Raw genomic sequence first — 13,994 nt, 5'->3', positions numbered from 1 at the left:
TACACATCCTTCTTCATTACCCGATTGAGATGGCGATAATCGCCGCAGAACCGCCAGCTGTTGTCGTTCTTTTTCACAAGCACTACAGGGGATGCCCAAGGGCTAGAGGAAGGCTCTATAACATCTTTATCAAGCATTTTCTCTACCTCCTTTTGGATGACTTCGCGCTCAGAGTGAGACATCGGTAAGGGCGCTTGTGAAGGGGGCTGGCGTCTCCAGTGTCGATGCGGTGGGCCACTACATGTGTACGTCCTAGTGGACTGTTCGCAACATCAAATACGTAGGTACGAAAATAGGACACCACGGAGTGCTGCACTTTGGGAAGGTAGGAGGTCGGGGGATATCATTTTGTCCAGAAGTGCCTGGGTTGGCGCCGGTATGGCAGGTTGCGTCGCGGTCTCAGCGTCAGCAGCGAATGCAGAAACAATACATTTCCAAAGGTGACAGTTCGGCTAGTGAAATTCCTCCAGGAAGAACATGGGTCGAGGTAGAAAAGTTGAGGACTGGAAGCAACGTTTTGTTGTTGGTAATAAGCACTACGGTATGGGGAAGTGCGATGTTGCGCGAAAGGATCAGATCTGTGAGGGGAGCGGCCACATATTCACATCGGGACTGGGGGAAACGGTGACATAAGGACGTAGGTAGCAGCCTGCGCGGGTAGTCGTAGAAACTGCAGGGAACGTAGGCGAGCGTTACTTGATGCGGTGTCATCAGGACACAATGGCAGTTCGAGCCGCAAAATGTCAGAAGAACAATCGATGAGGGCAGAGTGGGCGCTCAAGAAGTCAATGCCAAGAATGACATCATGTGGGCAAGCGTCGAGAACGGCGAAGAGAACTGAAGTGTGGTGGCCGGCAACAGTAACGGGGCAGTGCACATACCAAGAACAGGTGTTCGGGTGCCGTCAGCTACTCGCACAGTAGGAGAGAGGGCAGGTGTCAGCACTTTGCGTAGGCGGCGTCGGAGCGTAGAACTCATAACAGATATGTGGGCGCCAGTATCGATGAGAGCAGTAACGGGCACGCCGTCGACGAGAACACCGAGCAAATTGCGTCTAGAAGTAGGGGTCGATAGAGGTTTTGCGGTCCTTGTCGTCAATGCAGCCTCACCTCGGAGCTGCACTGGCTAGTTCCCGGGTGGTGTCCAGAGGAAGCCGGAGAAGGAGAGCGACGGCGTTGAGGGGACGCGACTGGCGACTCTGAGGTGACGGCGATCGGCTGGACCAGTGTCCTTGTGCGGCAATATCGGCGTAGGTCGATTCTGAGCGCAAAGAAAGACGGTGAGGATCACGGGCCGGGAGTTGGTCGTCAAGAAAAGATGTGCTGTAGTACGGGCCACGATCTTGGCGGCGGTCACCGGGGAAACTTGGTCGGTAATTCCGACGATTGCGGCAGTGGCGTGAAATATGGCCGACACGAGAGCAAGAAAAACAGATTGGTCGGTCGTCAGGTGTCCTCCACTCGAAGGGTTGTGGTAGCGGGGTGCGAACCGGGGAGCGGAAGCGGCAGCAGCAACAATTGGGGCGGTGTGGTGTTCAGTGGGAGGACCGGAAGCGCACATGGGCGGAGGGACGTAACTGGGGGCTTGTGGAAATACGACGCCCATATTGGCAACCTCCTGACGTACGACGGCCTGAATGAGAGATATTGTCGCCAAATGGTCGTGAGCAGGTGCCTGATAAGCGGCTGGAGCCATGGCTTCGAGCTCCTGGCGGACAATCCTGGCCGCCAGGAGCTCGAAGCCATGGCTCCATCCGCTTATCAGGCGGCTTATCAGTTAGGCGGCGAGAACGGAGGGGCGTCACGGGATCATCGCACGACGATGTCGCAGCTGTATTCGGGAGTCTGTTAAAGCGCTGAGTAATGCGCCTGCTTTTGGCTTGTTCAAACCGCCGGCATTCAGTGATAATGGAGTCAACCGTGGTGCAGTTCTTACACATGAGGTGTGAAGGCATCGTCAGCTATGCCTTTCAACACGTGGCCAACCTTGTCCGTCTCTGGCATGTCTTTGTCAATGGTACGGCACAAGGCTAGTACGTCTTGAATGTATGCGACGTACGACTCCGTGGACGTCTGAGCTCTGGCCGCGAGTCGTGCCGGGCTGTCATTTGGCGCGCGGCCGATCGGCCAAACAGGCACGCATCTTCTCCTTGCATAGGTCCCAACTTGTAAGTTCTTCGTGCGTGTTAAACCACACCCGAGCCGTGCCCCGTAGGTAGAAAATGACGTTGGCAAGCATTAGAGTCTCATCCACCTGTGGTGCTTGCTGACGCGCTCGTACAATGGAGCCAATCGTCGACTTTGTTGTCCGTGCCGCAAAACGTGCCGGGGTCGAGAGGCTGCGAAAGGACCACGGTCGGCGGCGCCGCAGGCGCGGGCTGCGATGACTGCGTACTGTCTTCGGCCATGGAGCGGGAGAAACGTGGCGTCCGCTCCGAAGATCCAGGGCCGGGTGGAATAGAGCCCGCAACCTCCACCAAAAAGATGTTACGGGGAGTATTAATTAACCGTGAACGGCTAGCGCTTGCCTAGTCAAGACTGCACAGAGCGCACAGGTTCCAGCAGGTTTTCAGTCCGACAAGAGAGCCTCTGACCAGCCCACTACAATGTCTTTGTCTTTGCCATTGCTCGTGACAATAATAACACTACATCTATAATCTCTACGTAAGTATCCACCCGACAGTTGGAATTTAATAACAGTTCTCTACAAATCTGAAGGTCGCATTACGTAACTGTCAACTACAGTTGACTGCTGGTAATCACTGCTGGCTAATCAACACCCCACTGCATGTTTGTGTATTGCAAATGTTGCGGGATCTCCGACAAATCACGACAGAAAGCCGCTTAAGCTCTGCATTCACGTCTTTCTGCGACCAGCTCGCATATTTGCAACGTGCGCTTGAGAAATTAGGCGGCACATAAGATTGAAATGATTTGTTGGTAGACGGAGGGTGCGACGACAATATCGTGCGCCAGACAGGTGCGGCCAGTGGCCTTATTGCAGCGCAAAGACTGCAGTGCAAAACCATTGCTTCTGTATACGACAAAAAATGCCGTCACATTTACGACTGTGCTACAAACCGGAACAAATAGTCTTTAGAGAATATCCACGCTGTACGCGACAGTGAACGCGTAGTACTAAGGCACGACACGACGCGCCGTCGATACTGTGCGTAGTTCAGCCAGTGTCTACCAGACGGCACCTGTTTCATCCCAAAGAACAGGGAAGAGATTGGTACGACCGGACCTGTTGCAGGCATTCATAGAGGTACAAGGTAGATAGAGCAGTATCGAGGAAGACAAAAAAAATATTAAGGAGATCTATGCAAAATGCTAGAATGAAACGCATCTATAGCATACATGTATTCTATAGATGTTTCATTCTAGCATTTGTTTGAGCTATTCATGTATGTATAACTCAAGCAGGCTAGGTGACTATTTGACACCGCCCCGTTTCAAGGGGATGCCAACAAATCAACATCATCATTGTCGTCATCATCATCACCACGGATAGTAGTGACAGAGTGCAAAGTAGTATTGAATTGTATTGCACATGAATTTAGTTTATTATGTATTTTAGAGAGACCCTACACAAATAGGACGGGGTTGGTCATCACTATTCAGTTCTTACGCTACATCACTTGGTGAGATGAAGTATCACCTAGTACTCGGTGACACCAACGATATATCAGTGAGGAGGCCATGACACTGTCAGACTACTCTTTAGGAACGAGATGTTCTGTGAATTGGATCCTACGAACGAGATCCGCGATGACAAACTATTTTTTGTATTGCTGAAATAGGGAAACCACAAGTTAAAGTAGTTTCTATTGACACGCGAGGAATGAAGCTGGAAGCCTTAGTTAGAAGGAGAATTTTCTGCATTAAGTATAATTAAAAATAGTCAACAAGCAAATGGTGATTGTGATTCGCCTGACGTTGTGTTCATTTATTCATTTCTGAATCATATTTTTGTAAATAAAAGTGTGTGCGTACCTTCTCCCTCACGGAAGCGGCGAACCTGGACATTGAGTTTTCCGCTGGGTCGGAGCTTGAGCTGCAACAGAAATAGACGGGGGAGAGAGTAAAGGGCGAGGTACTCGGTTGGGAGAAACGCGGGCTCGCATCGCCACCGTGTGGTGACTTCCGGAACAACGTGAACAAGTCGTGCGACTCCGTTCGCTTTGAAAGCACCACTTGCTGCTTCGCAAACACTACACAATATAAGCTGTGCTTCTCGTTATGAAGCTTCGCAGAAACACGCTATAACTAACACGTATAAACACGTATAAAAGATTACGGTATCGTTTCATATCCAAAGTAGCGTGGCACAGGCTAAGTATATTTAAGCGAGATGTTGAGTCAGTGACCAATTGGGGATAGACGTCTCGACGTACAATATTCCCGGAAACAAACACAAAATTATGGTTTTTCTTTATATTAATTACGATTTACTGAATACCCGAGACATGAAAGATAGCCGCAGCTTCGGTAGCGACAGTTCGTGGTGCTCTGTTTAACCACAACTCATCGTAAACCTTTTCGTGTTGCGTGAACATACTCGTTTGAGATGATAATGCATTCACAAATTTTATCTTCCTGCCGACACCATTTTATGCAAGCAGCTACGGTTAAAATAGTGGGACGTTCAAATAACATTGGGGCTGGCTTTACCATCAGTCTTCTGGTTAGTCCTCATGGTGAAGCCACCACCCTGGAAAGGCACTGGCCCGGGGAGCGACCCCTCCCCAAGACGAATTTCCTTCAGAGGCAAGCCTTTCATTCAAAGAAACCTGCATGGGTTTCTTTTGCACCTTGGAGCAACTCTCAAGTGGAAGATAGTTTTTCTTTTGACGCATAAATAGTTTTGCGTGCTTTTTATAAACTACGTATCAGAAGATGTAACATCTATAGTATCCGTTAATTAGATACCCCGTGAACGGCAATGCCTAATCGCTCTCAGTGAAAATTGGTAACCCAGGCGTTATCAAGGAATCTGCGGGCAACTGCAGACATTGAAACCGCCGTTTTGACATGAACAATCATAAAGTTGTACATCACTTCTACTATCCTCACCAAAAAGAATGTATGGGAATCAGGTAGGATGTTGCAGCAAGGTTGCATGAACGAATCGCAACCTGATAGGGTGTTATATTTAAATTTGGTCATGTTACCAACATAACCGCAGACAAAGTGACGAAGACGTGTTTTAAGATGGTTCTTAACAACGCATAGGTGCGGCTCAGTCAGAGCTGACTCATTATTTTGTTTCCCTGGGACGTCGAATCATCAAAAAAAAAAAAAAAAAGCCCGCGTCATGGATTCTACTCTGCAGCTGGGACGAAATAGACTGGAACCCCTTGCAAAGTGATTATCGCAGTGCAGTAAACGTAGACGGCTAAACCAATCCGACCATGCTACTCAGGAAAAAGGAGACCTCATTTCAAGAAAACAAAGATCAAACACACACACACAAAAATTATTGGACAAGATCAGAAGTGCCAGCATGTAGTAAATAAAACAACACTTACACGAACCAAAATACATTACAAGAGAGAAGCATTGGTAGAAGAAAATAACGGAATGAAAGGAAAGTATCGAGAGAAAGAAAACACCGGTGCATAGAAAATTAGAGTGACAAAACGGATGGCAGCCGTGATTCAGAAACTGCACCAAAAAATTTGACATCTCCTTTTTTTTAAACAGAAATAGAATCAAGCGCACCCGATGCTGCATTACTTTTACTAATTGTAGTAAACATCACAGCATCAACGCGCTTGACCTCATTCCACTATGCTATAAAAAACGCTAAACAACTGCAAGCAACAAACGGAACAATGAAAGGCCAGGAATTGTCCTTAAGTTTTGCGGCATGTCAGCATTGTGGATAGAAATTGGTTGAATTAGCAGCCTGGTGAAAGGATGAATTTAAAAACGCGGCCACCCTTTCGATCCCACCTTTATGTTAAACTTTTTTGGATAGGCGGCTGTTGTGTGCGAAGTGCGCGAATGCTGTGAGCGGAATGGGCCAGCCTTGCCAAGATGACGTCGAGACGCTGCCGTGGTTGCACGAGTGCACCGAAGAAATAATTTGAAGACGACTAGAACGATGGTAGCACGAGGCGTGAAATCAAAACTTGAAGCGCTCAGCCAATGAGTGGCAGTGCAGAATGAGAAAAAAAAGAAAAATAATCCTGGTGAGGCGGAGAAGGGGAAGCGAGCGGGGAGGAAGTGTTCGACAATGCTCCCGGCGCCGGAGTGAAGTCCTTGAGAGTCGGGCTCATGCTTCGTGCCTCCTACTAGACCAATGCGCCTTCCAGAGGCGCTCGCAGAAAGGCACCGAGCGACGTCGGAGAAAGGAAGCTATTGCACCGGGAGCAGAGGTGAAGCCATTGGACTTGCGTGCCCAGCGTGGAGACCTCCACCGTGTCAAGGCTACCTGCCCATGTTCCCCACGTCAACACCGGACTTCCTCCTGCACCACTGGATCTATGGTGTTCGCCTGCGGGCAACCAGAATTTTCCTTCGGCGGTGCCCGACTGCGGCGCCACTACTCCACTCCGAGCGCCGCAACGGTAGCCACCTCTAGTCCATCTTGCAGCTCCAGTGCAGACCATGAAGCTGTAGGAACCTTCTGACGTTGACATTTTTTTTTGTAGACTTTATTTTTGCGTGTTTGATTAGTTTGAAGAGTTTGTAGATTATGATGTGCTTGCTTTAATGGATGGATTGTTCTTTGGTAACGAACGACTTTGTCCCTTCATACGCAGAGACTGTGCCTCAGCAGCGATTAATTTATTTAAAAAACCTACACTGCTTTAATTAGTTTAGGACCCTATTATTACTTTTCATCGCATCCGCATTTTCCTCTCACCAACTTAATACCTCGGTTCCTTTTCTCTTCACGATGTGGTCTACCGCAAGAGAAAATATTTAATAATTTTATGAATAACAGACAAACAGGTAATATGCAAAAAATGACAACTGTGTTACGGCGAACACCAGCAGCCCCACCAGTGATTTTCGGCGGTTGTACTTAATCCCACGACGCTCAAACACCATTACACATCAAGCAAACTTCAACAATTTGATGTTCTTTAATACTGGCCATGAAGGCTACATTCGCACTTAAGCACGCACGCACACACAAAGCACTATAATAAAATAAATTGTCAATTATAAATTACTGATACAGCAACAAACAACCTAGGTTGTTGTTTTTTTTTCACAGATCCACAACTGCAACTTCCCTCCAGCCTGTCAAAAAACGCTACTATAAGTGAGACTTCTGATGTATAAACTCAAAGTATCAAAAGTAATAGATCAAGCTTTGTGAGGTTAAGAATAAACGTAAAAGCCGCATCTTGCCTATCGTAAGGCAAATGTTTATTTTTCTTTCCACGTGTTCCGTATATCTTAACCGGGAGGAATCCACAATATCTCTGAAGATTGTCGGCGCTGGATGGCTCATTACAGCTTGCGCTATCTTGCCGGTTGCTTGTTTATTCACAGACAATGATAAAATGCTAAACGGCTTATTTCAATCTGTGAGGTAGAGAGGGCAGAGAATTCACAGACTAACATCGAGAAGTTTTCAGTAAAAAAAAAAATCACATCATCTCACCCTACGGGCAACCATGGTGGGATGCGAAAGCATCGCGGGGGGTGCGCATCGAGTTTCCGTTTCGTTTCACTTGGCAACACAACCCAATGAAAGTTAGAGTGAGAGAATGTATTGAGAAGAGAGGAGACGTTTGTACGGGGTTGTTGCGTCTTTATTTAGAGATCGTACGTGATTCCTAGTGTCGGTGTGCGCAGTATCTTGAAGACGATGGCTTTGTGGTCGGTGAAGTGTAGCGTCAATGGGTCTTGCTGCAGAGGGTCGAGTTTGACATTTGCGAAGACGAGGTCTATGCACGTTCCCCTGATGGTGGTTACCTGATGAAAACGCAAGAGGTCCATGGTAGACGCTGACGTTCGTTCTGGACGCTCCCGACCTTGCTGAGGTTGTTGTGGAACCAAAGCCGGTCGCACACGTTGCAGCTGTGCCCGAAGCTCCGATCGAGGAAGTCGCGCTTGAACCGCGCGTGAGCACCGTCGAAGCCCGGGCGTTGTAATGACCTCGAACGTGTTGCTGCTCTGGCCGCAGACTCGCGTTGCCTCGTCGCTTCGGGATCGGGAGCTGCCGCTCGACGCTGCCGTTGCGCTTAGACTTTCCGAGCCCGGAGTTCGGAGTCGGCTTGATAACGCTGACGTTCCACTTCGGCGTGCCGAGCTCGTGTTGCTTCCGTAGAAGTTTCCTGCCGACGTTGACGTTTACGTTCGGCTTCCCTGGCCCGAAGTTCGGGGACCGCTTGTCGACGCTGATGTTTACGTTCGGCTTCCCGAGCCTTCCTCTGCTCCGCGGTGGTGGCGCTGCCGATGCGACTAGCGCCGACGTTGACGTTGTTCATGGCGTTTCGCACATCGTTGCACAGAGAGAGAATGACGGAAGCACAGCGAACGCGCGCTTTATACTGCGCCGCGACACTTGCGCCGCCTACCGGCGTACCCTCAGAGAGAGACTGAGAGAGAGAGTTATACGCAACGATTTGCAGCGCCGCACTGTGGCGGAGAGGGGGAGAGGGGAGGAGGAGAGTGCGCACCTGCGTAGGAGAGGAGAAGGAGGGAGAGTTGCGCATGCGCAGTATGGGTGAGGACGCCGCAGAACGGACACTGCCTCGATCATAATGTTCTCTCGCATCTAAAAAAATCACCAGCCCTTTTTCTGTCGAGAAAATTGCGGTAAGCGAATCTTGTCGTATGTGTACTTGACCTACTACTTTTCCTTCCCTTTCATACTACTTTTCGTTGCCTTTCGTAATACTTGTCCTTCTCTTTCCTTTTACTTTCGTTTCTTTCTTTCCCTTTCGTTCAACTTTTCCTTCCGTTGCGTTGTACGATTCTTTGCTCGTCGCTGTTGTCGCTTGCGTTCGAAGTCTCGAGTTTTTCCGGCGGCGTGGTTAGCAGCATTCGCCCGCCATTGCCGATTGCGATTATTCGAAATTAAATTGGTTGCAAAAGTGAATCTGTCCGTTACATAAGACAATGAATGGCTCATAGCCCCGTAAGCGCGGCCTCCCGATTACTACGACAGAAAAGTGAAATTCTACGTTCGAATGATGAGCGGCAACGTAGCCAGCTGTGGAAGAAGACGACGACGCTCGAGCCAATGCTGATGATGATAGTTTTCCGCGTGCACCAAACCCAACACAAGTGAGCCAATAAAAGCTTGGCTTGAAAAGTAATCCTTCATTAATATTCCTTGCCGGCTCCAGCTATCGTGACACGCCAACACGCTCACCCAAACGTTGACGACGTCCTCTCCGTCGCGACACTTGTCGGCCAGCACTTGGGCACTTAGCAGCAGATCGGCCAGATGCCGGTTCGGACGATCCATCACCAGGATGTGCATCAGGGAACCTGGGCAGGAATGAAAGCGCACATGTCATTTACTTCGTGCCATAGGTTCTAGAAAAAAGATGCCACAGATGGCCGAGGCTCTTTCCAAGCAGCGCTCACACAGTAGGAACAGTAATCAGGAGTCATGTCATCATCATCATCATAATCATCATCAGCCTATCTCTATGTCCACTGCAGGACTAAGACCTCTCCCTGTGATCTTCAATTACCCCTGTCTTGCGCTAGCTGATTCCAACTTGCGCCTGCAAATTTCCTAACTTCATCAGCCCACCTGGTTTTCTGCCGTCCTCGACTGCACTTCCCTTCTCCTGGATATCCATTCTGTAACTCTAATGGTGCACCGGTTATTCATCCTACGCATTATATGGCCGGCCCAGCTCCATTTTTTTCTGCCTAATGTCAACTAGAATATAGGTTATCCTTGTTTCCTCTCTGATCCACACCACTCTCTTCCTGTCTCTCAACGTCAGGCCAAACATTTTTCGTTCCATCGCTCTTTGTGCGGTCCTTAACTTGTCCTCGATCTTTTTTGTTAACCTCCAAGTTTCTGCCCCATATGTTAGCACCGGTAGAATGCAATTATTGTACACTTTTCCTTTCAGCGACAGTGGTGAGCTCCCAGTCAGGATTTGGCACGTAAGAGCTGCTAAATGACAAAAACTTCATACACCGTGAGAAATAAAAGAAGAAAGATGAAAATTTCTTTAATGAAATATAACTTATGTCCAGATTGGAATGCGATATGCGAATCTCCATAATGTATAGATTCCGAGATAGACACTTATTCGTATAGAGCACTTTTGTGTACGACGTCCAGTGTTACCTGTGTGTATAGGATGTCCCAGCTAACGTTAGCCAAGCTGCCGAAAGAAAAAATAACATTTAAAAAACACGGTGTTAGATAAGATTTTAAAAACTAGTGTGTTCGGTTGCCAGAGGTCTAAGACAGAACGCCGTAAGTCTTAAAATCGTGTCTAGCAGCATGTTTTTTAAAATATTTATTTGTTTTAACAGCTTGGCTAACGTTAGCTGGGACACACGGTACACTTTTGGGTGTTCCTTGTCGCAGTAAGTGGACAGCACGCAGAGAACCACTACTTCATGGTGTCCTTGCTCTCCAGCCTGTGCTGCTCTTCATTAACAAGTCAAATAGCCCAATTTCCTTCTTTTATTGCGACTAGCAATCTTTGACTACTTGAGCTGTTTTGAACCTATGATGCATGTGTGTGTGTGTGTGTGTGTGTGTGTGTGTGTGTGTGTGTGTGTGTATGTGTGTGTACGGATCATTCACTTGTGCACAGTGTGTGGTGGACATGTGAACTTGGGACACATGCTGCGGGGCTGCGGGACGCAGGTCTCCTATCTGGACGACAAGAACAAGTGAGACGACGCTCTTAGGAGCAGGGAGCTACAAGACCAACTCTGGGCTGTCCAGAAGGCCCGCGAAGCGGCGGAGAGCCTAGGGCTCCCCATTCCGACGTGGCAAGTGCCCTCTACACCTTCAGGAACAGTCGGATGTCCTTCAGGGCCCTTTTCGGAGTTTCACCACCACCGCCATCGCTGTCGTGCCGTCGTCTTCATTACGTCGTCGACAGACAGTCGTGATGACGCATGCGTTGTCATATTGTTCTCGTCATGCCGTTGCGGTCGTGTCATCGTCGTCATTCCAACTGCGTCATCCAACTCTCGACATGCCTTCGCCTTCTCGCCGTCGTTGTCATGCACTCGTTGTCATCCCATTGTCCTGATACGGTTGTCATGTTATCGTCATCATGCATTCGTTGCCATACCGTCATCGTGATGCCATCGCGATGCTTCCATCGTCGTCAATCTTACTTTGAAATCTCATTCTCGTCACGCCGTCAACGTCACACGCAGTCGATATATCGTACTATTATCGTAACGCGGTCCTCATTGCACTGTCCTTAAACCATCGTCGTCACTTGAGTAACGTCTTCCCACCGTCGTCATGCATCGACGTCATACCACTCTCGGCCATCCATCGGCGTCATTCCTTTTTCATCTCCTTCTATCTTAATCATGTTGTCGTCATTACACTATAATCAGGCCGCCGTATTCATGCCATCGTCGTCACTGCGTCCGCGTCATAGAGTCTTCGTCGATGCCACCATGCTCATGAGTGACCTTGGCAAGTGAGTGGTCTAGCGAAGTGCTGCAATACCAGAGTATGTCGCATGTTGCCGATGCAATGAAGTCTCAGAATTACAACTACCGATGGTAAATAAACGTGACTTCAGGAAAAACCGTGTGTCGCCACACTGCGCGAACGCTAATTGCAGTACCATTGACAGTCATCGTGAGATGAGTTCTGCCGTCATTTTTTTCACGCGCATAATCATTCAAATTTACATCCACTGCCGGACGATGGCCACTCCCAGAAATCTCCAATTACCTCTGTCCTACGTCAGTTGACGCCACCGTATGCCTAGTAATCTCCTACTTTCGACACACCATCCATCACGCAATTGACTGCGCTTAGCAGGCACTTCTGAACTATAATAGATCACCGCTCATCTACCTTACGCCTTACATAGCCTGCCAAGTTGTATTTATTCCCCTTTATCTGAACAAGAATATCAGCTGGATTGGACTTCTTGGTAACTTATTGTAACATATTAACAGCACAAATAAATGACAAGGACAAAGAGAGAGATATGACTAGCAATTAATGTTCTCTCGAAGGACGCTAAGCTTCGAGCTAGAATAAGCGAAGAATAACTAAAGACGCTTAGCTGCCAGCCATGATTTGAGAATATGTACGGGCGATATGCTCTCGTACCCGCTTATATTCTTTTGAACAAACGTCTTATAATAGTGCCGGCGTGTGCTAGATTACTCAGTCTATATATATGTACTCATGAGACACTACTACAGGATGACGACCAATCGCATGTTCTTATTCTCTTTAGCCTGTTCCGTGTCAGGCGTTTGAACGTTACCATATTCTTCTGCTTATTGTTACCTAAGCCTATATGTTGTATACACTTTGTCGGTTAAGGTCCTGAATCACATGTTGCAAATCGGTCCTTCGTTCACATATTTGGGCAAAATGTACCTAGTGTAGTAAAATCAAGCCCGTGTAGCGGACATACATACACAGATGCATTACAGCCTTCCCGACTCCCCACTCCTTAAAAAAGATAAGTTTTCATTGCTATAATAAAAATTTAGGCACCGCTGCCGTGAAGCCTTTCATTATTATTTTATATTGATACTATATTTATTTTATTTACCGTATACACAGATAAAAATATTTTATTGTGGTAAGTCGTGTAAATACCAAATGGCACTGCCAGAGAAGGCGAAGAGCAAGAAAAGCAGTGTGTCGCCTCGCCATATACGATAGCCATTGTAAAATATATTCTCCACGCTATCCCCTATAGGAGCCCACTCAAATAAACTATGTTGGTTATCGTCGCTAGATACTGCGGTAATATATCGTCCTGTTGGCTACATTCTAAAGCAGGCAGTGAAAGTGAGCCCTAGAAAGGTTATACTGGATTAGGAAGCGCACACTAAAGAATAGCTTCGGCTGTTACGCGGCCCTTTCCCAACTGCTTGCCGTCTCTGCCATTCTCTCACAAGCCAGCCTCCAGCAAACTGTGGTGGCATTTAGCAAGCTGCAAGCGCGGTGACTATAACGTGCTGCTGGTATAGTCGGTTGATGACCTAAGGTTTACATTGGCGCAAAAACAACATGAATGAGAAACAGAGGACCGGGGTTATTTCTAGGCTTCCTATATTTTATGCCCAATGTGTCTTCGTTCACAGGGTGCGCCTTTAAGGCAACGAGCAGACGGTTTCATATATGGCTGTCTAAACAACGACATAAAAAGCGGCTCTCGTACAGCTGCTGTCTTTGTTTTTTTTTGTTCGTATGCGGCATATATCTGGAGTTTTCTTCACCGTAGGTTGCCTGAAGTAAACTCGGTTGGAAGTAAACAGCGGGTGTCCAGTACTTCGCGTTGGTATCCTTTCTGAGCTACTGCTAATAGTCCACCACTGATGACAATAATCAACAAGTGACGAGAATTTCATATAAATACGTTTGCACAAATATGCAACCTGAGTCTCAAGCAAGTTTTCCGCTTAACAGCGTCCCCTGTCCCGGTTATGTCGCTCGCAAACAGTAAGTTACCCTTTTCACCTGTTGATCATCGTCATCACGATCAGCTTAATTTTATGTCCAGTGCAGGATGAAGGCCTCGCCCTGCGATTTCTAACAACCCTGCTCTGTTGGTACACGAAATCCTGCTGAACACGCAGGAACAAGGAAGAGGCGTGTTTATGTGCATCCCCTTCCTTGTTGTCGTCTGTTAAGCGCTTCAGTTACTTATTTGCCGTGTCCAAACAACGCTGCACTCCTGTTTTCGAGGTTAAGCTTGTGCGTCGTAACTGTGGCCGACAAAGGGATCCCGTCAGTGCCTCGCCATGTTTTATACACCAGTATAGAGTCATGCATCATGCCACTCCTCAGAGGCACTTCCCCACGCCCGTATCAAGTTAGGTTTT

The 13,994-nt window shown here is 47.9% G+C and overlaps 1 protein-coding gene across 3 annotated transcripts in view; it reads right to left on the bottom strand.

Annotated features, from left to right (window-relative positions):
• Positions 1 to 13,994, bottom strand: part of LOC119466489 (protein kinase C delta type) — a 711,485-nt gene that overhangs the window by 393,152 nt on the left and 304,339 nt on the right. For all 3 annotated transcript variants that reach the window (XM_049657504.1, XM_037727002.2, XM_049657505.1), the window contains 2 exons: positions 9,343 to 9,461; positions 3,996 to 4,056 (listed from right to left, as the gene is read on the bottom strand). In XM_049657504.1, the coding sequence (XP_049513461.1) occupies positions 3,996 to 4,056; positions 9,343 to 9,461 (180 nt within the window). The remainder of the gene's footprint in view (positions 1 to 3,995; positions 4,057 to 9,342; positions 9,462 to 13,994) is intronic.

This window comes from Dermacentor silvarum, chromosome 10 (genome assembly GCF_013339745.2).
Source record: "Dermacentor silvarum isolate Dsil-2018 chromosome 10, BIME_Dsil_1.4, whole genome shotgun sequence".
Classification (NCBI taxonomy): Eukaryota; Metazoa; Arthropoda; class Arachnida; order Ixodida; family Ixodidae; genus Dermacentor; species Dermacentor silvarum.
The sequence above is the reverse complement of the archived record's forward strand: the minus strand, read 5'-3'. Positions and strand labels throughout refer to the sequence as shown.